The 24,727-nt window shown below is 36.2% G+C and overlaps 9 protein-coding genes across 9 annotated transcripts; 4 read left to right on the forward strand and 5 right to left on the reverse strand. All coding sequences in view use genetic code 12, as the record gives it.

Moving 5' to 3' along the window:
* Positions 1–904: 904 nt before the first annotated feature.
* Positions 905–5,194, reverse strand: TOP2 (DNA topoisomerase 2; the record flags this gene model as incomplete). Its single annotated transcript, XM_007373097.1, has 1 exon — positions 905–5,194. The coding sequence occupies one exon, from the start codon at positions 5,192–5,194 to the stop codon at positions 905–907; it is 4,290 nt and encodes a 1,429-aa protein (XP_007373159.1).
* A 208-nt stretch (positions 5,195–5,402) lies between these two features.
* SPAPADRAFT_131825 (uncharacterized protein) lies at positions 5,403–6,227 on the reverse strand (the record flags this gene model as incomplete). Its single annotated transcript, XM_007373098.1, has 1 exon — positions 5,403–6,227. One exon carries the CDS (start codon positions 6,225–6,227, stop codon positions 5,403–5,405), a length of 825 nt encoding a protein of 274 aa, XP_007373160.1.
* A 143-nt stretch (positions 6,228–6,370) lies between these two features.
* On the reverse strand, positions 6,371–7,631 carry CBF1 (Cbf1p; the record flags this gene model as incomplete). Its single annotated transcript, XM_007373099.1, has 2 exons — positions 6,371–7,223; positions 7,506–7,631. A coding segment is annotated over one exon (628 nt), but the record flags the coding sequence as incomplete, so codon positions are not given.
* A 1,083-nt stretch (positions 7,632–8,714) lies between these two features.
* On the forward strand, positions 8,715–10,585 carry PDC11 (indolepyruvate decarboxylase 1; the record flags this gene model as incomplete). Its single annotated transcript, XM_007373100.1, has 1 exon — positions 8,715–10,585. One exon carries the CDS (start codon positions 8,778–8,780, stop codon positions 10,476–10,478), a length of 1,701 nt encoding a protein of 566 aa, XP_007373162.1.
* Positions 10,585–13,476, reverse strand: MNN4 (Mnn4p; the record flags this gene model as incomplete). The annotated part of the gene is made up of 1 exon (XM_007373101.1): positions 10,585–13,476. One exon carries the CDS (start codon positions 13,474–13,476, stop codon positions 10,585–10,587), a length of 2,892 nt encoding a protein of 963 aa, XP_007373163.1.
* A 3,046-nt stretch (positions 13,477–16,522) lies between these two features.
* On the forward strand, positions 16,523–17,431 carry CSO99 (Cso99p; the record flags this gene model as incomplete). The annotated part of the gene is made up of 1 exon (XM_007373102.1): positions 16,523–17,431. One exon carries the CDS (start codon positions 16,523–16,525, stop codon positions 17,429–17,431), a length of 909 nt encoding a protein of 302 aa, XP_007373164.1.
* Positions 17,432–17,510: 79 nt separating this feature from the next.
* On the reverse strand, positions 17,511–20,552 carry CDC68 (chromatin-remodeling protein; the record flags this gene model as incomplete). The annotated part of the gene is made up of 1 exon (XM_007373103.1): positions 17,511–20,552. One exon carries the CDS (start codon positions 20,550–20,552, stop codon positions 17,511–17,513), a length of 3,042 nt encoding a protein of 1,013 aa, XP_007373165.1.
* Positions 20,553–21,163: 611 nt separating this feature from the next.
* Positions 21,164–22,663, forward strand: PRI2 (DNA primase subunit; the record flags this gene model as incomplete). Its single annotated transcript, XM_007373104.1, has 1 exon — positions 21,164–22,663. The coding sequence occupies one exon, from the start codon at positions 21,164–21,166 to the stop codon at positions 22,661–22,663; it is 1,500 nt and encodes a 499-aa protein (XP_007373166.1).
* Positions 22,664–23,253: 590 nt separating this feature from the next.
* Positions 23,254–24,636, forward strand: CEK1 (mitogen-activated serine/threonine-protein kinase; the record flags this gene model as incomplete). The annotated part of the gene is made up of 1 exon (XM_007373105.1): positions 23,254–24,636. The coding sequence occupies one exon, from the start codon at positions 23,380–23,382 to the stop codon at positions 24,457–24,459; it is 1,080 nt and encodes a 359-aa protein (XP_007373167.1).
* Between the last annotated feature and the right edge of the window lie 91 nt (positions 24,637–24,727).

Consider the following 24,727-nt stretch of genomic DNA (forward strand, 5'->3'; position numbering starts at 1 on the left):
TAAATTGTAGAATTGGGCTGGGGTATCGTTTTGATAAAATTTAATTCAATATGATTCAAACAGCTTACAACCAAGTCCAAAAAGAAAAGACAACAACAAGAAGAAAAAGAAGAAGAAGAAGAGTAGTAGTATTGGAAAACAGGGGGAATACACAGAAATAAATACGTGTTATATTCAATCTTGACAAAGGTAGTGTTACTAGTTTCCTTCGAGGGGTTAACTTTCCAACATTCTTCTACAGTGCAAGCAAACGCCTTTTTTTTTCTTATCGTATCCTTTCCTTTGTTCTCTCTATCATTAAATGGAACTTAATTAAGGAATTGGTAGGTACCAAAGCAATTGACTTTCTAGAGACACCTATTGTTTCTGCTGTAACGTTTCAACAATCTTGCTAATAAACATGCAAAAATTTAGCTGGGGCGGGAGGGGAGCGAGAGAGAATGTCTAAGGGAGGCGGATGCATTTTAATTTACCCCCGCTACCCCTAATACATCCATCATTATTTTTCTGGTTTTATTGTGACATGTTCGTAAATCATTGTTGTGAGCCACACGAAATAGTAACTAAATAATTCTAGTACATGGCTTGAGTCTTCCTCGAGAGATAAGGTTCATCTACAGAACACTCTTATCTACTAATCCATCAGATCATACTTCTTCGCTTAAGTCCGGTTGACAAGGCAACACACGATTCAGTGGAGCCCTTGCTGAAAAGATCTTATTTTCTGTGTCTTCAAAAAAAAATAATAGAACCTAATATTTTTAATCTAGATTTGGTACAAAAAATACTTTGCCAATTTTAGGGAAGGAAAAAAAAAAAAGAACAAATTAGCGAAGTATAATAAATTTATAAATAATTTCTATGTATAGCAAATATAATAGCAAATTTAATAGCACATGAACATTTAATCATCTCCATATTCCTCGTCATCCTCATCATCAAGGACCTCAATGTCATCATCTTCGTCTTCATCACTATCAATGACATAGGCTGGAGTAAGGGCGCGTTTTGCAGTAGTTTTTCTTTCTCTAGCAGGTCTTCTAGATCCAGAACTGGAAATTGTATCCATTAACTTACCTTCAATCTTCAAATCATCCAATTCATCCTTGATCAGAGTCTTTTTCTTGGTTTTCTTAGGTTCTGACAGTGGCGATTTCTTTATCAGTTTCTTTGGAGTGGAGTTATTACTAGAACCGAAAATGAGTTCATCATCTTCACTATCACTGAAAAGGGTAACTGGCTTTTTCTTACTTGAACCTGCCTTTGATTTAGAACTGGAAGAGGAGCTTGTAGGAGAGAAGAATGACAATACATCGGATTTCTTCTCAATTGGCTTTGGACTTGCTGGAGTTACAACTGGTTCCAGTTTCACTATTGGTTCCAGCTTGATCTTCTTCTTTGGTGGTTCTTTAGCTGGAGCTTTTCTGGTTCTCTTTTTCTTATTCTTATCACCAGAAGCAGCCAAAGACTCACGCTCTTCTTGATCCCTAATCAAGAACTTATCAAATTCAACCATGAATCTTTCCAAATCTTCATTCCATAAATCCTTAGCACTCTTCAGTAATAACTCATTCAATTCAGCTTCCTTGATATCACGCTGTTTTAACAATTTCAAATAACGTTCATAAGTCAAAGACCAAATAGTCATACCTAACAAATATTCATATGAAGAATAAACAGTTTCTGGAACATGTTCAGTTGAATTCTTGTCAGTTTCAACTTGCTTAAGATTCAAGGCAGAAATATCACCATCAGAAGCTTCAACAATTTCTTCTTCTTCTTCAATACTATCATCATCATTCAAGAAAAGTTCTTCTTTGATTGGCTTACCTTGTCTGCTGAACTTGATAAACTTGTGCTGTTGAAGTAAGGAAACCAATTCCTTCTTCTTTTTGTTAGCGACTGATAACTTCTTTTCAATGATCATCTTGATGAATCTGGCCTGTTCACTCAACATCATCAACTGATTTTGTAAATCTTCAGACATATAATCCTTTCTTTTTTGGTAGAACTCCAATCTGACATAGTAATAATCCTTAAGAATTTCCAACACATCATTATACTTTTTAATTCTTCCCATAGGATCAAAAGCCACCATATTACCCAAACTGAGCGAAGATACTAATTTAAATCTTTCTAATAATCCCACTTTAAGAGATTTTTCCATTTCGGCATCACTCAATTTGACAACAAATCTAATTGACGTAGTATGGTGTTCTTCCATATCTTTAATCCAAGCTTGGGTCTTTTCATTACCGAAACCTGCCAATAAAAATTCCTTAACATTGTTTGTCCATGTCTTGACTGGAATTTCCGTAATTTCAACGGTATTGTTATCAACTTGTTCAATTCTACCGGAAACCTTATACTTTTGTGGACCCATAGGTTCAATATCACCTTCCCAACCTTTATACCATGGAGTCATTTCTTGAAGTGGCTCTCCATTCATTAATCTTCTAATGTTTGCAACTATATCTTTTGGATTGTATGATGGGATGTTGGTTGACCAACCAGTACCAATACCTTCAGCACCATTGACTAAAATCATAGGTAAAACAGGTAAATACCAAGTAGGTTCTACCGTTTGTTCATCGTCTTGAACATAGGTATACAATGGATCATCCAATGGGTTGAAAATAGTTCTTGTGATTTCATTGATTTCGGTGAAAATATATCTCGCAGCAGAGTAATCCTTACCTCCAGCAGCACGAGAACCGAACGAACCATTTGGCTTCAAGATATTGATATTATTTGAACCAATGAAGTTTTGGGCAAGACCGATAATAGTTTGAATTAAGGACTGTTCACCGTGATGATATCCTGTGTTTTCACTGACGTAACCTGCCAATTGGGCAACTTTAATTTCACTACGAAGTTTTCTTTTGTAACAACCAAATAACACTTTTCTTTGACCTGGTTTCAACCCATCAAGAACCGAAGGAATAGATCTGACATTATCAGACATTGAAAACAAAATCAATTCCTTATTGATGAAATCTGAGATTGGAATATCATTCAAATCTGGATCAAGATGAGTACCTGGAAGGAAACCCTGTAACCATTCTTTTCTATCATCTGCTTTCTTTTTCGAAAATGCTAAATCAATGCATTCCTTATCGTCACCTTGCAAGGCATGGAATCGTTTCAAATGCTTATCCAAAGCAGAGAAATATTCTCTAGCTTCAATTGGGGTAGATGTACCCAAACCCTTATAATACTTCTGGGTCCATCTGCATTGAGTACCTTCAGTATCTCTCCAACGTTCAAATTCAGGCATGTTGTAAAAGGAAATCACCCTTTTGGTTCTACCCTTGACAGTAACTTTAACAATTGGAGTAATAAACTCAAGCAAAAATCCAGGAATATCTAATAAACCAGGGAATGAAGTTTCCAAGAAATTGATAATTAACCCTTTGATATGTGAACCATCTTGATCCTGATCGGTCATGATCATAATATGTCCATATCTTAAACTCTTGATACTTTCTTGAGTATACACTTTCTTGTGTTGTAACCCAATAATTTGTTTCAAAGCATTAATTTCGGCATTTTTTGCAATTTGATCAGCAGAAGCTTCTCTAACATTTAACAATTTCCCTCGGAGTGGGAAACATCCATAATAATCTCTACCAACCACGGAAAGACCAGCAACTGCCAAGTTCATGGCAGAAAGACCTTCTGTAAGAATAAGCGTACATTTAAGACCATCTTTAGTACCGGCTTTGTTGGCGTCAACTAAATTGACTTGACCCTTTATTCTATTCTTACGACTACCATCGGCTTTTTGAAGTGCCTTGTCTTCGTTAGCTCTAGCTATTGACCTAATCTTATCAGCAATACCAGTTTTCAAAATACGGTTAATTAAGTTATCACTAGGAACAAACTTATCCTTACCTCCAAATTGAGATGGTTTGGTAGTTAACTGTTCCTTGGTTTGGGATGTAAATGCAGGATTTTCAATCAAACAATTTAAGAAAATAAACATATTATCTCTAACTTCTTGTGGTCTAATCATAAGTTTCTTCTTACCTTTTTCTCTTTTAGATAAGACTTCAACTAATTTAGTGATGATTTGGTCAGACACGTATTTCACGTGGGTACCACCTGAAGTGGTAGCAATAGAGTTAACAAAACTGACTTGATTAAAACTACCATCACTGACAGCAAATGCAATTTCCCATCTATCATTGAACACTTCATGAACAATTGTGGTGTAGTTTTTCGACTCTTCACCTTCGGGTTCAGGAGATCTTTCCTTGATTGCATTGACGTACATTTCAATATAACTCTTGAAATTGGAAATGGATAATCTCTTATCATTGAGATAGATATTACAATTCTTAACTGTACCACACAAATCGTAGACTCTTCGTCTAAGAACCGCCAAGATATCTTCATCTAAGCTATCCATGTCAAATTTGGCAAGATCAGGCTTGAAAGAAATCTTGGTATATTCTTTCTTAGTTTTTAAGGTAGTGATTTTGGGTTTTGAAACTTTTCCCATATTATTAGTCCAAGTTTGTTTATACAATTTCCCAGTATTTAAATCAGCGGTTTCAAGTTCAAACTCAGTAGAGAAAATGTTACATAATTTAGCACCATACCCATTTCTACCACCAGTAACTTTCTTTTCATCATCATTATAATTGGACGAAGTTAATAAATTACCAAAAATTAATTCAGGAATATACATATTTTCTTTGGTGTGGATTTCCACGGGGATACCTTTACCATCATTCATAACTTGAATAACATTATTCTCAGGATCGATCTTGACGCGTATATTCTTCATAGTCGGGTCTCTGATCTTGTTATCAGCAGCATTAACCAAAATTTCATCAAAGATCTTGTATAAACCGGGAACAATAGTAACTTCTTTAAATTTCATTGATTCTGATTCAGCATCGAAACACCACATCTCCATCTTAGTTTTTTCCACAGAACCAATATATGTGTCTGGTCTCTTTAAAATATGTTCCAATTGAGAAAGTTTTTGATAAGTTTCAGAAGCATTGGATTTAGGACCAGTACCAACCTGGGTAGAGGGAGTGGAAGAACCAGACGTGTTGTTAGTAGAATCAGACAATGGTGATTTGGATGTTTTGGACGCGATCTTCTTCTTTGTAGGTGGAGAAGGAACAAAGTCATCTGAGCCATCAGAATAGTAGTCTGATGCATCAGACTCCAGCGACATAGTTAGATTTGTATCTGTTTTTAGCAAAGAGGTAGACATGTTGCAAGAAAAGAAGTAGAAGGGAAGAGAGAGGAAGCGGAAAAAAAAGAGGGAGATCGTGATCTTTGTTTACATGGGGGGGGGAGGTTTTTTTACAGCCAAAAAAAAACAGTCGCACGCGTTATGTTAACTATGCATTTTGATTCACTTATTAGTTTCTATATACGTTTCACTTTCTTCTTTTTAATAAGTCGTTCTGGATTCTTTCGAATTCATCATCGTCTATGTCCTTTACCAGTCTTTTCTTTCCCCTCTTGTCTCCATATTTGCTTTCTAAACTTGAAATCAAATTATCCAACCGGTTTGCCTGGCGGCTTTTAATTATTGACTTTAAGTCGCCACCATTGGTTTTCTTCTTATTATTAAGCATAGCCTCTAACTCCTTTGCTTGTTTTGCTTCTTTAGCTAATCTTTTTAACATTTGTTTAACTTTGGTTTTTCGAGATTTCGTGTATTTTTCCCATGACTTTATGACATGGGATTCTACATCCAGCTTTGGCAACTCCTCCTCGATAATCTTATATACACGCTGTTCTTCCAGTTCTGTGAATTCCAAATGAGGAATCAACTCAAATAACTTAAGGAAATCCCCATCATAGTATATGAAATTAGATATAATATCATGTCTTTCTTCTTGAGAATTTTGATATTTTAATTTATCTTCTTCTATCATTTCCACCGTTATCTCTTCATTAATTGATTCAAAGTAATCCTTCCAATCAAACCCTTCGTCATCCACATCAAACTCAGCTAATGATCCAGTATTATCATATCTTTTCCTCTTGTTTGGATCATTAAGTATGCTAAAGGAAAACTGGATTTTAGCAAACTGGTCTTGATCTACTGTGGTATTACTTGGCTGTTGCTGTTGGATTTTGTCAGGATGATATTTTAAACATAGTTTTTTATATTTCTTTTTGATATCTATAGGTGTAGCGTTGGTTTCAACTCCCAACGTTTCGTATGGGTTTATATCAGGAAATGGAATACCCATGGTGCATAATATGGACTGTTTTGTTGTAATGTGATGCTGTTAGTAAATACAATTTTTTTTTTTCTCTCCAATTCTCTGGCATTCTGTACTTGCAGGTTAACTAAAAAAGGATCTCAAGAAAATGCAAAAACGGCAACCAAGTACAATTACGATACAAATACATTCAACAAACATATAACAAAATTACAATATAAAATACACGTAAAGAATACTAAACAATACAGAAATAAACTAATTAAATAGAGACCTTAATAATAGTAAAATAAAAATAAAAACAGGACGAATCTACCACTATTTCTTTTCGCTCTTTAAATGTTCAATCTCTCTATAAGCTCTTTCCAATTCTTGCTTTAATTTTTCATTTGAAGCACTTAATTCGGAAACAGCTTGTTCAGTTAATAACTTTTCTAATGTCCACTTTTCAATGTTATTGTTTTCATTTTCCTTTAATCTCTTAATGTATTCAACTGCACGTTGCAAAATTTGGGCTTTGTTAGTATCATTGGTTGGGATTAATGCAGCCAATTCTTTAATACCCACGTTAATTGATTCTCTTCTTCTTCTTTCAACTTCCTTGTGGTTTTCTCTTCTTTGTCTATGCCATTCGTCAGAACCATGTGTTGGTTTGTTAGCAGAAGTTGGGGGTAAGGTGGTTGGTCTAAATGGGTTTTGTCCTTGGGCTTCTTGTTGTTGTTGGTATGCTTGGTGGTATGACAAGCTTTGTTGTTGACTTTGTTGAGCTTGTTGTTGTTGTTGCTGCTGCTGCTGTTGATGTTGTTGTTGTGCTTGTTTTTGATCAGAATCATTAACTGCAGCAACAGCCGCTTCAGCAATTGAAGCATCTTCTCCTTCCTTATTATTGTTCACATATGACGATTGTTGACCTAATAACTCGGAATCAATGGCAATTTCTTCCTTCTTTGATAATTTCACCTTCTTTTCCAGACGTACACGTTCGTCTCCTTCTCTTTTAGACATTTTCTTTTTATTATGTAACTAGCTCATGTTAGTATTTGCTGATAATTGTTATGCAGGCGAAAACAACACTATCATTTTAGTTTATTGGCCATCTCATTTGCTTTGGATAATAGCTTTGATCAACTGATGGGTTGTAGTTTTATGTGTGCATGCATGAGACATGCGCATTTTTGCAAAAAGGTGGGGACGGGTCTTGCTTGATCACGAGGTCAAGTCAAGTGTTTATAGTTAAAATTGCCTAATAAACATTCTTTTGACAGATATTGAACTTCAGCAGTCCTAAAAACTAAAATTACTTACATTATTCAAATGTGGAATTGGCGTATTTGTTGGTGGTAAGCTAGATGTACAATTCTAGTACGTTAGTTTTGCAATCTATTCAAATGCAAATTCAAGAAAGTCACGTTTATAGCCTGTGGTTCACTTAACAGCCAGGAAAAAAAATGAGGGAATTTCGGTTTTTTTGTGTTTTGAAAAACATCACGAGGTTTTTCTCACATGGATTTCACCTGACCCACGCCCGTGGCCGGGTAAGAAAATCAAAACAATAACATAGAGTGAGATAGAGGAAAAAAAAAAAATTGCAAATGTAATTTCTGCACAAGCCCACGACCCCTCACTCGATGGGCTGGCTGGCTCGAGCTAAGAGAAGAGTCAATTATGTTTTTCCCAATGCCGGAACATCCTCAGTTGCCGCATTCGGTAATATTCAACTAGATTTTGCCATTCGGGTCACGTCGGATAGTAAGTGTTATAGTTGCTATGCAATTTTCGCTTTTTAATATAGCCTATCAGTTGTGCCTCTTGTTGGTCGTGTAGTAAATTGTGGAAGTTTGCCATCCGGATTGTATCGGTTAATGACAGCAATTCCAGTCCAGTTTACGTGTGTGGTTGTATTTCTTGAATTTTCCTTTATTTTTTTGCAAAAATTGTATGAAGTATTTTTATGCGACTTGGAATGAGGAGAGAGAGAGAGAGATTCAAGCAATCAATTCAGGTACAAAAATATCCAAAATCAACTGATAAAAATAGAGCAAATGGAGGGGCGTTTAACGGATACATTGTTCCGATATACATATGATCTGACTAAGGCTTCCTGAATAAAGAGTCAACCATGGATAAATATGGCATGTATAGTCATGATTCTCGTATGCTATATGCGCTAAGAAAAGAAATGACTTACGAATATGCGCTTACGCAGTCTGGAATGTGGTTCATGCAACTTATGCGCTTAAATTGTTAGTGTGCAGCAAGACGAAAAAAGAAACCCATGAGGTTGCATTTGTAAGAAATCGGGACGATCTGCTCCTAACGGCGGAAAAAATAAAACTCAACGCAACATTATTATTCAAATTATTCAAAATTCATGTAATTTTTTTTTTTGCATCATTCCACCTTTCCAGGAAGAATACCTCCGCTGTTTTAACTGCAAAAGATGAAATGTGAAATATATAAATACAACCTGAAATGGATTAAATTTCTCAATTCCTTTCAATTCTTTCTTCTCATCACAAACTAATATCATAGATATTAACACATATACACACACACACAAATACAAAAAAACATACAATGTCTGAAGTTACTTTAGGTAGATATCTTTTTGAGAGATTACATCAATTAGAAGTCAACACCATTTTCGGGTTACCAGGTGATTTCAATTTATCCCTTTTGGATAAGATTTATGAAGTTGAAAATATGAAATGGGCAGGTAATGCCAATGAATTGAATGCCGCTTATGCCGCCGATGGTTATTCAAGAATTAAGAGATTGGCTTGTTTAGTCACCACTTTTGGTGTTGGTGAATTATCCGCTCTTAACGGTGTCGGTGGTGCTTATGCTGAACATGTTGGTTTATTACATGTCGTTGGTGTTCCATCAATTGCTTCTCAAGCCAAACAATTATTATTGCACCACACTTTAGGTAATGGTGATTTTACTGTTTTCCACAGAATGTCAAACAACATTTCTCAAACTACTGCTTTCATCAGTGACATCCACAGTGCTCCAAGTGAAATTGATAGATGTATTAGAGACGCTTATGTTTATCAACGTCCTGTTTATGTTGGGTTACCAGCTAACTTGGTTGACTTGAAGGTTCCAGCTTCCTTATTAGACACCCCAATTGACTTAACCTTGAAACCAAACGATCCAGAAGCTCAAGACGAAGTTATTGAAACCGTCAAGCAATTGATTTCTCAAGCTGCCAACCCAATCATCTTGGTTGATGCATGTGCTTCCAGACATGACTGTAAGCTTGAAGTTGAACAATTGGTTGACGCTACTCAATTCCCAGTCTTCACTACTCCAATGGGTAAGTCCGGTGTTAATGAAGCCCACCCAAGATTCGGGGGTGTTTATGTTGGTACTTTATCCCACCCAGAAGTTAAGGCTGCTGTTGAAAGTGCTGATTTAGTCTTGTCTGTCGGTGCCCTTTTATCTGATTTCAACACCGGTTCCTTCTCCTATTCTTACAAGACCAAGAACATTGTTGAATTTCATTCTGATTATACCAAGATTAGACAAGCTACTTTCCCAGGTGTTCAAATGAAGGAAGCCTTACAAAGTTTGTTAAAGACTGTCAAGCAAGCCGTCAACCCATCTTACGTTGCATTGCCAGTTCCTAGTGTTAAATTGATTGCTTCTCCAGCTCCACCAGCTACCCCATTAACTCAAGAATACTTGTGGACCAAGGTTTCTTCTTGGTTCAGAGATGGTGATATCATTGTCACTGAAACCGGTACTTCTGCTTTCGGTATTGTTCAATCTAGATTCCCAAGCAACACTGTTGGTATTTCCCAAGTGTTGTGGGGGTCTATTGGTTTCACCGTCGGTGCTTGTGTAGGTGCTGCTATGGCTGCTCAAGAACTTGATCCAAACAGAAGAGTTATTTTATTTGTTGGTGATGGGTCTTTGCAATTAACCGTTCAAGAAATTTCTACCTTGTGTAAGTGGGAATGTAACAACACTTACTTGTTTGTATTGAACAACGATGGTTACACCATTGAAAGATTGATTCACGGTGAAACTGCTAGTTATAATGATATCCAACCATGGAACAACTTGCAATTATTACCATTATTCAACGCTAAGGAATATGAAACTTTGAGAATTAGTACAGTTGGTGAATTGAACAAGTTATTTAATGATAAGGCCTTTGCCACCCCAGACAAGCTTCGTATGGTTGAAGTTATGTTACCAAGAATGGATGCTCCTGCTAATTTGGTTGCTCAAGCCAAGATTTCTGAAGCTACTAATGCTGCTCAAGATTGATTTTTCACTTCTCTTAAATAGAACATTTTAGAATCTTAATAACAAAAATTTTTGAATTAGTTAAAAACCTTACAATGGAATTACTGTACAAATATAAATTATTCTATTAATTGAGATATTCAAATATATCTTCTTGAACCCTACTGGAAACCCTTACGTCTCCCTGTTTATATGCCGCTTCTAATGCAAGTGATCTACTGATCCTTTCATCATAACTATCCAAGTCATTCTTCAACCTATATGCAAATGGTTCATACTTGATAGGTGGGAAATCGGGCAGGTTAGCCATCAAATTGGCGGTTGACTTACCAAAAGTCAACCTCATGATTTCCTGTTCATGGAAACTAGTGAATGCACGATACTTGTAATATTGAATTAAAACTTCATCTTTTCTAAGGAAATCTAGAAGATCTTTATCACTCATTCTAATCACTCGCTGAACTTCTTCACCATTCAAGTATGGGAACGAACGTTGTTGAAGACTCTTGTACCCTTCTGATCTATCTCTATTCAATTTAGCAACTTCATCCTCAGTCATGTAATATGAGAAATCCAAGAATGGTGTATGGTCAGGATCTTCACCTGCACGTTCATTATAACTATGATATCTATTCCACTTGGCTCTATCTCTAAGGAAATAGAATAAATCTTCTTCCTTGACCCATAATCTTAGTCTTGGAACGAAAATGTGACCCAAGAATCTATGTGATGTCATACCAGTTGGATACTCACGGGCAAGGATAGATGGGTATCGTTGAGGAATATAACCAATTTCACCTTCAACTGAAGTTTTAATCAATGGAGAAAGTTCTTCATATGATGAAAAATGATTGTTACGACAGTTGTAAAGTTGTAATAACGAGTTTTGCGCCGTGTAATCCTCCTCATTTTTTTGGAAGGTATAAGGTAACATTTCTTCATAATCCTTAGGAGGTTCAGTGTTGGAAACAGCCAAAGCCGTGATATCAATATACAACCCAGTGTCAATGTCAATAAATCTTGCATCAATATTATTTTGTCCATTACCCTTTTCACGTTGAGTGATAAAAGTACTACAATCAAGGAAATATCTACCATAGCCATCTTCAGGGTCTTCAACCACTAATGTTTGGTTGTATTCTAGGGACAACTTATGGAGATCCAATATTGGAACTTGAACATCAATATCATTGTCCCATGGGAAAGCTAACCCATTCCAGTACCACGATAAAAGAGAACCATGGGCTATCCAAGTGGTGATACCTGTTTTTCTGGTAAATGATAACCAAGCTCTAATCATTCTATGTAATGTTAATTCCAATTCAGTAGTACCATACATAACACCAGAAAAGAATCTCCAATCATAATGATCACCTAACAAAGTGTTTAATAATCTTGATTCTTCCAAGTATTTAGTTGGCCCATCAGTTTGAACTTTATGTACGGAATATTTCAAACTCTCAAAATACTTTTGTTCCTTTGGAGTCAACAGTTGTCCACGGTTCAATTTCCTTTGGTAGCCCATAATGATGGCATCGAAATTGACTTTGAAACTATCTTCTGGGATATGGATTTCATAATCATTGATAACTTTATGGGTATCAGGTGCATGATTCTTTTTCAATTTATGATATTCAGTAAGAACGTTTAATTTGGTATTTCCATGTTCTTGGATATATGATTCAGGAATACCATTGTCCAAAAGCTTGATGTTGGATTTGATTCCAACAGAATACGAACCTTCTTTAGTTAAGAACAATACCAGACTCGGAGGAGGAGCAAACGAATACATATATGATCTGCCTGCAAGCTTAGCTCTTTGTTGGGTTGTTTTACCTGGTGGTAAAAATACATTGAACCCTGGATGAACTCTGTGACCATCATTGTGTTTATAAGGCAATTTGATATCATTAACACAGAAAGTTTCCACTATTGGAACGATTCTATCGCCTGGAACTGGCTGTAACAAGTCAAATCTTTCATCCCGCTTTCCAAAACTGTGAAGGTCTCTCTTGCCAAGTTTTGGCTCGTCCAAGTTTTCATCTCGTTTACCAAGATTGTCTCGCTTTTCAGGTTTATTGAGTACAATTTGGTCCCCCTTTTGGGCTTCTGGAGGAGTTTTATCCGAATCCTTTTGAGCTTTATTCTCTTGGGGGTTGTCTTTAGTATCATCAGGAGATTTGTTAGAATTTTCCTGTTGTATCTGTTGCAACTGTTCCTTATCCTTTTCAGATTGTTTATGTTTATTTTCTTCTTCTTTCCCTTCGTTTCTAGCTTTTTCTCTAGCTTCTTGTATTTCTCGTAACTTTTCCAAGTTCTTTCTATTCTGATCTTCTTGTTCAATTTGCTTTTTTCTTTCTTCTGATATCTTCTCTTCTCTTTCCTCCTCTTTTCTCCGTTCTTCTTCAAGTCTCCTCATTTCATCCATCCTTTCCTTTTCATATCGAGCATAATCTTCGAATAATCTCTTCTTTTCCTCCTCCAGCAATTTACTTATAGCCACTTTTTTCTTTCTTTCTTCGATTTTGTGTGCATCAGCATCAGAATCCAAGATATGACAATTTGGTTTTTGATGTCTTGGAGCTAAGAGATATTTATTCAATTCCGACATGTCTATCCAATCGTACCAATTGAAAGGAATTTCTATTTGCGTAGCAAGGGGGTTCCTATTCATTTCTTCATTAATGTAATAATAATACAACCCTAAAGTGAATCTGGGATCAAATGGTTGGAGCAATGGCTTTTCTTGCTGGTAATTTTTCCTAGTGTCATAATATTGGGGTATATTTATATGAGCGTGAGGTTGGATTGAGGTATCGGCTAACCAGAACTTATCTTCAAGGTCATTTCTGATCTTGTTTTGGAAAGTTTCTTCAATTTTCATATCTAACTGTCGTTCAGGTTCTGAAGCCTCACGGTAAATATCAACTCTTCTTTCCTGGTGATTATACGTCAGTAGTCTGTCGCGAGATGAACTAATTATTGTAAATGTGACTAGAAATAATAAACCAGCAACCATGGTTAGTTGAAAATTTTTCTTTCTCAGGAATAGTAGACCAACTACATGTTTGAGATAGTCCAGAAATGGAATGTCCTTGGAGGGGGCATCCATTAGTTTAACCATTATAACAGGGTGTATTTAGAAAAAAATATATGGGGGGTGTATGTGTGTGTGTGTGTGTGTGTAGTTGTCGTGTGATTGTAATAAATGTGGTTGTCGTGTGATGCTTGTTTGTGGTGCCCGAAGTAAATTTATTTGTCTTTGAACTGTGTAGTGTGAAGCTAGTAAGGCGATTTAAGCTTTCTCTTGTGGATCTTTGCTTTATTGATAACCTGTTAACTATGTCAGAAGGGTATGTTTGTAAAGATTCTAGCTAAATAATCAAAACAAATCACCTAAATATGACCAGGGCTAATTCAAGGGGTTCTAGTAGTTAATTCAAGCTGCTATAATTAGTAGTGAGACCTTTCCAGTGCTCCTAATGCCTATCAAAAAGTTTAAAAAAAACGTAAAGAAGGTTTTGTGATGGATTTTAAGAGTTTTCACCAGATGGAAGAAGATAAAAATCTGAAACAAATCAGGGACTAAAAGTATAAAAATGAACGGGTATAATCTACTGGGCAACCAAAAAGCCTTACTAAAAATAAAAATGCTGTGAAATTGTGAAGTCTTGGCAGAGAGAGAGAGGGAGCTGCAGCAGCAAGAAGCACAAAGGGTAAATTTCGTGTCAAGGCAAAAAATAATTTATGTATTGTTCGCTCTATATAATAATAGGAACAAACTTTTACCTCCTGATAAATTTATGTAACTTTACATATTAAACTTTATAGTATCTTAGCGACCGTGTTCTGACCTGTAATTACCTAAATGTACTCATCAGCTCATGCACCAATATAAAACATATGTATGTAACCTTGTTTCAGTCCGTTACATCGGTGATGTGCCAAATTAGGTGTGGTTGCCACATCCTGAAATTTGTTGGGACAAAAAACAATAATGAGAAAAATTTTTTCCTTGTTATTTCCAAGTGATGCAAAATGTTTGTGCCTTATTCGTGGTTTTTTTGTACCTTTGTGGGGATGGCTTAAAATCACCTACAATAGAAGTAGATCACACGAGTAAAAAAAACCGCATTAGGAAGCTGCATTACTCAGAGGCGATTCTTGTGTATCAACGCCATTTTGATATTATATCCTTATTCACCACTCGAGACGCGTCACATTTCTAGAGTATCACTTGAGAAGTTCTTGAAATTTTATAGCCATTATGCACATAAAGCCCCCTTTTTTTCAGCTAGACGAGTGCCTCTGCTGATGATACGGAGAGATAATGCAACTTTAACCGCTCTCGTACCATCTATGTTTTGTTTTTAGTCAAACTTAAAATAACAATGAGATCTTTCCAAATTGACCAATTGAAGCCTACGAGCAAGTAGCGTGTAGAATCTGCTCAACAACGAAGTCATTCATTTGGAGAATGTTGAGCTTAGTGTGATTGCTGTACGCTGCATGTATAATCCTGTTCAAATCTTCTTTCTCGTTATTTCCTTGAGAATTATCTAATCTTTCAATTACAACAAGCCCAGTTTGTGTTGGACCTGAGCCACTTTTTTGAAATGAAACAGTTAATCACAAAGAAATTGTACACTTTTTATTTTAAAAAAATAAGCTACGTTATAAAACGTAATTGTGTTATTTTACTTTGATTCCACCGTAAAAATTAATGCTTTCTTTTTCTTGAGATATTCTTAGAGAAAAGATAAAGATAAAGATAAAGATAAAGATTTATTACCTAAAACCAAGAATTAACACAAAATCACCAAAACGCATCAATCAATGGAATTAGATTCGTAAATTATTAACAATAAGGGTTACCTCTGGAACTACTGAAGATGTTTTCACATTAATAACAAATGAGCAAAACCGTATTTATTTTAGCATGGTTTACACCACCCTTCCAATACTATCCTGGGTTTGTTATATATATATATGTGACCAATTCCCCGAGTTCAACTGAGATAAACTAGAAATGACACTTATTTTGTTCAATTTTCATTCAAGTAAATTGTCTCACTACACAGGAACCCTGAACAAGTCCTTATCCAACACATAATTCTATGAATTCAGTGATTGTTGATAGTACCAACCGAATACTCATGCGTGTGCCCTCTATATCGTCACATCTGTAGAAACCAAACTTCCTTAGCTCACGCTTCTAGTCGTTTACAATCGAGGAGTTGAGAACACTACATTGCAGGCTATATGCGACAAGATATCTTCTACATTTTGGAAATTCTCCATTACATCATAAAGCAGCAGCAGCAGAAAAATCGTTGCCAAGAATAACGGATATCCATCGGATTTGGCCAAGAGATAAATCGAGCCACTTTAAGTTCCTTTCCTAAACACCAACAAGAATATCTGGGCTATACGACCAATCAGATCTAGTAAAAATATGCCGTGACAACTCAAGTGGAACAACATAAAATGCCTAGACTATATTAGAGACAATTGATGCAATTGAAATTACGTAAGGTGAGTAAAACAGGCATGATGGTCATCAATGCATTTATAAGGAGGCGCGGTATACGCACCTGCACTTGGTTACCAATCAAAAGTGCTATACAACATAAAGCGCAACAGAATTAAGAGAGAACGCATACCGTACTACAAATAAGGAATCGTACTTCCATGTAATCACAACCATCATGATTTGTTGCAAAAGAAAAAGGGCAAAGCGCCTTTCCCAAATAGGCAGGCAACTTCCGCTGAATGCGTGTTTCTTTTTCGCACGTGATTAACGATCTTGGTTTAGAAGTCCGAGGGTTTGACAGAGCAAAAGGTTTCAATTTACCCGGGGGTAAAAACCCACAGTGGAAAAAAAAAAATAAAAAAGAAAAAAAGAAACTGACGATAACATCTGCCCCACTAAAAAAAATTATAAAAAAACGTTGATTTTCCACAAAAAAACCAACATACGATTAAATTGGCCACATTTCCCTTAGCTACAAAGATAATTCGACTTAATCATGAATGTCCAAGCAGTAGCACCAATACTATCAACCATGCAAAAGCAAGCTTCAGGAAGCAGAAAAAACAGAATTGGTAGTGTCCCAATCACGACATTATTACAACTACAATCATTATTAAAGAAATCTGTATTCAGTAGGAAGTTCTACCAGGAGATAAACGACAAGGTTCTTGCTAGCTCAGCAACCGTGGATGCTAACTTATACTTTATATGTTATTTCACCCTTTTGGTTTCCGCTGTTCTCAATAATAGACCAAAGATTGTGTACTGGTTACAAAAGCAAAAGTACAATTTACTCCAGGTTATCAAGAAATTTAGTCAACTTCAGTTTGGCACTGACTTATCTCAAAGTGATAATAAACTTGTAAGTAAGATATTCAGTCAACAACCACCGGTATTGGACGAGAAAGCTTCCTCCTCATTAGCAGTCCATTTCAAGGCGATAAGCTCGTACTTATCGGATATTAGAATTTTCAACAGATTAACTGATTCAATAAAGTACATGCCATGGATAATAGACGAATTTCACGCATACATGGACCCATCCAACCCAACTGCCAAGTTCGACCGCTTAGTCAACTTTGTTCAATCCTTGAACTGTCTTGTGTTGGAATTGCTTGAAAATGCCGGTTGGTTAACCGATCATAATTGGGTCGGCACCGGCGATAACGACTGGTGGTCATTTGAAACTTATATCTGGTGTAGTAGAATATGGGGTGCTTATTTACTAATCGAAATCATAGAATTGGTTAGAAGAACTCCAAGAAGTAAATGGAATACCAAGTGGAAGATTTCTTTATTCCAGCAAGTCATTCAAGTTCCTTTAGTGGCTCACTGGTCGTTGAGAGAAGGATGCTTAACTCCATTCTGGGTCGGTGTTTGTGGTTGTGGTGCTTCATGGTGGAAGTTTAAAGATATGTGGAAATCATTAGATATGTCTTAAGTCTTTATATTTATTTTTGTACAACATTAGAGAAATATATTTAATTTTACATATGTAAAAAAAAAAACAACAGTCAAGCTTAATCCCTAAATCTCTTATCTTCTCGGGCGGCTTTCTTTTCCATTTCATCCCAATCTTCACCATCGTCACTTTCTTCATCAAATGAGCCTTCGCTGTCACTTCCAGACGCAGAGTAATCATCGCTAGCTTCACTTTCTTCGTCTTCGTCTTCATCTTGAGGATCTTCGTCACTGACTTCAAATTCGGATTCCTCTTCCTCCTCATCTTCTTCATCAGAGTCACCTTCACCAGTCAAGAATGACCAACCTCCATCAACAAAAAATTGATAAGGATCAGATTGAACCGTCTTCATAATTGTACCCCAATTCAAATTCATTTGTCCTTCACTTATAGGAATATCAACGTCAGTAAGCCATGATTTAACATCTTCCAATACTTCCATAGGGATGGTATTCACATGAACCACGGGTTTGTTGAAATCTTTAAATACAAACACCAAATCGAAGTTCTTTAATCCAAATTGAACTCTTTCCAAATGGGCAATTTCAATTTCTTCTAAAGTGACAACAAGGTATGGTGGATCAACCAATTGTACCAAACAATCACGAGTTGGCATACAAAACACAGAAGATCTAAATGGAACACCCTGAAATCCCAATTCTCTAAATGGAATATCTAAATCAATTAATCCATGAGACAGGTCAGCAATCAATTCAGCAAATGCCTTGAATTCTTTATCTAAAAGCGTTTTTCTTCTTCTTTCTTCTTGTTCTTGTTGCAATTCATCTTCATCCCCATATCTATATCTTCTCTTTCTACCTCCAGTTTCATCAAATGCCATATCACTTGCTTCACGATAGAATTGAACATCAAAGGTTTTCTTCTTACCAATCATAATTGGATTCTTCAAATGACAATGAATAATAACAATCAATTCGTCTTTACAAGGTTGGAAAAACAAATGCTTGATATTGGAGAACAAGACATCTACTTTTTGATCAGACTTGAAACTGGATTGGTATCTTAAACCATTTTCATGGATTTGTAACACCCCACCCAACTTCTTGGTATCTGGGGTTGGTCTCACGAAAACTTGTTCCAACTTCTTCATTCTGGTTCCCTTTAATTCAATCAAGTTGGCTTGAGTAACGACATCCGCCATTTGCTTCTTTTCCAGTTCTCGCTTAACACTTTCCTTTTTCATATCTTGAATTGCCTTGTACACATCAATCATTCTTTGACGATCTCTTGATCTAAGAGTGATTGATCTCAAGAAAGTATTATCGGGAGAATCTTCATATGGTAATTCAATCTTCTTGCTGACATTACCACCAGCACCAGGGGAATTAAAGTTTAATCGAAGAGAAGTGAAATCTCCTTCTTCAGTTTGTGAACCACTTTTGTAGGAGTTAATGTGGAATGGAACTGGTCTTCCTTGAATAGGCAAGATGATAGTTTGATTCTTGATATCGATGTGGATTCTTAAATCACGAACATTGGCAGGAATTTGCGATTCACGAATATACGATTCATACTTTTTAAACACGGGTTTAAAATCACCAGAATCAGTAGCATCGGCTTTGGAAAATCTAGCCAACCCTTCTTGTAATCTCTTTTCATGCAATTTAGATTGAATTCCTTGTCTGACCTTTTCAGCATTGGCATCATCAACTTCATTGGTTTCGTGTCTCAATTTAGACTTGAGAATCTTGGAATTAAGTTCGGCACCTTCATTCTTGATACTTTCAGTTTTCAATTTCTTATCCTCATTTTCATCCTTGAAATAAAAGGAAATTTCTGATTTAGATTTAGGATAAGTGGTTAATAAAATTGGTTCGGACTCACTAACTTTGAATGTATCAGTTAATAACAAAGAATAAGTTTTTAATTTAGGATTCTTGGCACTTGAATTAGACAAGTTGTTGAATCCAATAGTCAAGGAAATGATTTGTCCATTGAGCAAACTTCTTTCATTCTTGGCATTTAAAACAAAGGTAGAATCTCTAAATTCAATACCTAATAACCAACCAGCGTTCTTGGTGAAATGGGAAACCAAATCTGGTTTTTCTTTCTTGATATAATCAACAGCACCTTGGTATAACTTATTAGCTTGAACACCATCCTTCAATAAAGTAGAAGTAATATGGTTTTGTAATTTCAACAAGAAATCATAATTAGCTTCAATTTCAGGAGTTGGATCAATTAAAAAGGTTCTGGCCACGTTACTACAGTATGCTTTGTATCTTAACCCAATTGAGGAGAGAATGACACCGTCACCAATCAACATAGCATCAGTTGACACGGCACTTGGTTTTAAATCATACTCACCACCACTTTGAACAATAGGGGAATAGCACCATTCAAGAAATTCGGGATCAAATTCTTTAAGTGGCTGTAACAAAGATTTTCCTAATTTTGATTTAAGATACCACTTGTTGTTTTCAATCTTATCTTCTATTTGATCAGAGATTTGACTGTTGGTGACCTTCTTTTCTTCATCAACCACAACCATCATTTCATCAGCAAAGGTATCCATCATAACCACAGATGCTTTAGAGGCGATCTTGGTATTGTTGAATTCTTCGGAATCCTTAACTTCCATACTCTTTGAGATTAAGATTGCTATGTCAACAGGAGTCAATTTATCCCCACCTTCTTCTTCAAGAACCTTCTTCCATTCGTCAAGTAATTTCCCTTGGTACTTGTCCTTTAAGACAGATCCATAACTGGTACCATTTTCTTTTAAAGTCTTGATCAAATCGACAAATAATTGATGATTCTTGTCGGCGTCCTTAGTTCTGACCCAAATTTCAACCTCACTGGAGTTCAGTGAAGGTTTGCCAGTCAATCCCTTCAAATACTTGGCTTTTCCTTCTGAAGTTAAAAACACACATTTGTCCTTAGTGACGTATATGGCAGTATGAACGAATTCGTAACCTAATAACCAATTCTGTAATACAGTAGATTTCTTGTAGGTGTTCTCATCTTCACGAGCACCCACGATAACGAGGGCCTGGGTGATGTTTTCCGCAACAATGTTCTTCTGGAGGATGGACAACCGCTTGTGGAATAACCCAGCATCAATTTTAACATCAGTCATGATTGATTGGTGGATTGGTCTTGTCTGATACGGAAGAAGAGATTGAAGATCTGAGCGTGTTTTTCGTTCGCTGAGTATTTCACTTTTTCTTTCTCAGCAACGCAAAGTTAAAATTTCGCGATTGCTGCTACCATGTGGCAGTGACGATAAGTCATAATGGGTTTATTTGAACGGGTCATGGGAATGTGAAGGGAAATCCATCGTTTGGGAAGATGGAATCTGTTACTTTGAATGTTTATTAGTTTGAAAATTTTTTGGATTCTTAGAAATGTATCGCTTGCGTTGGAATACAGGCAGATCTTTAATTTTTAGGCAAGAATAAGCATAGATTAGACGTACTACCAAATAAACTATACATAATATTCTTAATTGATCCAAGATTTCAAAAGAACTAGTATAAACTTACGAGACAGTCAGATATATTTGGCGTGGTTCTTGATGCCTTGTGCTATGTAAGTTAAAATCTACGTAAAGACATCAATCAAGTGCGGCTCAGAGATTACCAAAAAAAAAAAGCACGGACGCGTCTTGGTCAATTGAAAAAAGAAAAACAATACTGAACTTTCTTCTCGAACTGTGTGCTTTGACAACCCCAAAACAACAACAACAACATGTTCAGACAAGTCAAGAGAAGAACCGCGGGTCGGAGAAACTTTGAAGATGATAAATTCTCATCATCAGTTTCTCCTTCATCCCGTCTTTACAAATCTCGACTTTCATTCTATGATATCCCACCAATGTCCGAAATCACGCTCGAACAATTTGAGATGTGGGCTATAGACAGATTGAAGATCTTGATTGAAATAGAATCCTGTCAGGCCAGATCCAAGTCCTTGAAGGAGATCGAAACTTCTATAAAACCCTTGCTATTGAAGTATTTGCCCTTGAGTCCTTCTGGAGAGAATATTGAACAAGAAAGAATCAAAGATCATTATAGTCATTATATTCTTAGATTGGTATTTTGCCGTAGTGAAGACTTGCGTAAAAAGTTTATCAAGAACGAGACTACTTTGTTCAAGGTGAGATACAACTTGTTGCAACCAAAGGAACAACAAGAGTTCATTGAATTGTATAATGACAGGTTAAGTTGGAATTACATCAGTGCCAATGAAAAGCAAGAAGTTTTCGATCAGTTGTACGCGGCATGTGGACTAACTATCAAGAACCATTTGTTAGTAGAAGGAGAAAACTTGAACAACGAACAATTGAGACAACATTTACTCGTTAAGGAAAATTTCATTAAATTACCGTTTGAGAAATGCGCAAATTTAGTCGGTAGTCGTTCGATTTTTTTGCGCAACGGATACGGCTATTTACCTTCGAGTTTGCAATTAAACTTGTTGGCTATTGAGTTTCAAGAAAATTTAAATCAAATTCTTTTACAAACTTTTCATACCATACCAAGATTAGAAGAAGATGATCGAATTTTACCATTGTTGAATAACATGTCAAGAAACTTTGCCAATATTCAATACGACTCGGGATACAACCAAGATCCTGCCTTGGCTTCAGATATCAATGCCCAATCCGTGACAACTGACACTATCACCCAACACTATCCACTTTGTGCCAAGCACTTGCAGAATACTTTGGTTGCAAATTCACATTTGAAATACAATGCTAGACAACAGTTGGGTTTGTTCTTGAAAGGTATTGGGTTGAGTGTTGACGAGGCAGTAAAGTTTTGGTCGTATCAATTTACCAAGTCCGGAGTCATGTCTCAGGAGAAATTTAATAAAGAATACAAGTATAACATTAGGCATCAGTACGGGTTAGAAGGGGCCAGAATTAACTACAAACCATGGGATTGTGCTATTATTTACTCCAAACCTAATCCCGGTAGGGGTGAAGCGCATGGATGTCCATATCGTGATTTTTCCTTGGATTCCCTCGTCAACAATCTACAAGAAATGGGTATCACTGACCAACAAGAATTAAACAATGTGATTGACGATGTCAATAAACGTGATTACACTATTGCATGTACTAGAGTATTTGAATTGACTCATAAGAAACAACTAGCTACTGCTGGTGCCAAGATGGAAGGGTTACACATTAACCACCCCAATTTATATTTTGATAGATCAAGACAATTGGCCAAATCTGAATAGGGGGTGGTGGATGAGATTGACGTTGTCATTTTTTATAGAATTCCCAATTAGGCAAGCATCAATACCGATATTTGTGAAATAAAGATCGGTTGTCGAGCTGGGGGCTTTGTTTGTTTCAGATTTCCCTTTTCGACCTGTTGGATCACGTATTTGTAGTCTTGATTGTAACAACCCATTGTTTGAATTTTTTGCAGCATTCTCCCCTGAAACAATCGTCACGTGATCGTTTTTGTGCCCTGATGGACAAAAAAAAAGTCTAGACTTTGAGGAGGCGGACATAGACGGCAGGGTATGATTGTAATTATCTTTTTTTTTTTCATAAGCGGTTTATATAAATACACCAATTAGATAGTGACAAGTAGGTTATAGTGCAATTACACCCCAACGTTGCTCTGTCTTTTTTGCAGTTCCAATCGGTTAAATCTTCTGATTCGACCTACTAATTTTTTCTTCACAAGCAAAAAAAAATCAGATTCTAATTATTTTTTTTTCCCCTTTGCAAAAAAAAAAACTTGTCACCTAAAATTTGTTTAGTTCATGCGTACGTTTCTCAATTATTTTTATTTCGTATTTTTACAACAACTTTCTTAGTAGTGGTTTAAATATCTGCCAGATTTCCCACTTTACTCGACTAAAAACACATTATTTTGGTTTAATACATCCGCCCCACCTTTTGTCGTTCCTTTTATAAAATACAACGTGCTCACAGATTTACCATGAATGTAAATCAACAAGTTCAACAGTCACAACCGCGTCAAGTATCGTTCAATGTTTCGGATCATTATCAGATTATTGAGATTGTAGGTGAGGGTGCGTACGGTATTGTTTGTTCGGCTATTCACAAGCCGTCCAACCAGAAAGTCGCTATTAAGAAGATTGAACCGTTTGAAAGGAGCATGCTCTGTCTTAGGACTCTTCGAGAATTAAAATTATTAAAACATTTCAATCACGAAAATATAATAAGTATATTAGCAATCCAGCGACCGGCCAGTTATGAAACCTTCAATGAAATCTACTTAATTCAAGAACTCATGGAGACGGATTTACATCGAGTTATCCGCACCCAGAAGTTGACGGATGACCATATCCAATATTTTATTTATCAGACATTAAGAGCTTTAAAGGCCATGCATTCGGCTAATGTGTTACATCGAGATTTAAAACCACTGAATTTGTTATTGAATTCAAATTGTGATTTGAAAGTGTGCGATTTCGGGTTGGCCAGATCTATAGCATCGCTGGAAGACAATTTCGGGTTCATGACCGAGTACGTTGCTACTAGATGGTACAGAGCTCCTGAAATCATGCTAACTTTCCAAGAATATACCACGGCAATTGATGTATGGTCGGTTGGTTGTATACTTGCGGAAATGTTGACAGGTAAACCATTGTTCCCTGGGCGTGATTACCATAATCAATTATGGTTGATTATGGAAGTGTTGGGTACGCCAAACATGGAAGACTACTATAATATAAAATCTAAAAGAGCAAGAGAATACATTAGATCATTACCGTTCTGTAAGAAAGTTCCGTTCCAAGTGTTGTTCAATAATCCTGACATCAACCCCTTGGCACTTGATTTATTGGAGAATTTACTTATATTCAATCCGGCCAAGAGAATAACAGTGGACGATGCTTTGAAACATCCATATTTGAAATTATACCATGATCCAAATGATGAACCTATAAGTGAGAAAATCCCCGAGGACTTCTTTGATTTTGATAAGAGAAAGGATGAGTTGACGGTAGAGGAATTGAAGAAGATGCTATATGATGAGATAATGAAGCCATTGTAAGACAGTATTTGCATAGACTCTGGTAAGAGTAGGTTTATAAAGTCTATAGGTAATGTATTTTGACTTGTAATTAGGCGGATGTTTCGTAGCGGGTGGTATACGACGCGAAATTTTGTTTCTTGTTTTTCTATGTAAATGCCGACCTACACCCAGCGAACCGCGTTCATGGTGGAATTATACATTTCATGTATAACTTGTTAAATATACTGCAAACTGACGTTTTGCCATCGTTGTTTCCGGTTGCTGTGGTTGCTCTGATTGCAAATGT

The sequence above is a fragment of the Spathaspora passalidarum genome (assembly GCF_000223485.1).
Source record: "Spathaspora passalidarum NRRL Y-27907 unplaced genomic scaffold SPAPAscaffold_1, whole genome shotgun sequence".
Taxonomy (NCBI): Eukaryota; Fungi; Ascomycota; class Pichiomycetes; order Serinales; family Debaryomycetaceae; genus Spathaspora; species Spathaspora passalidarum.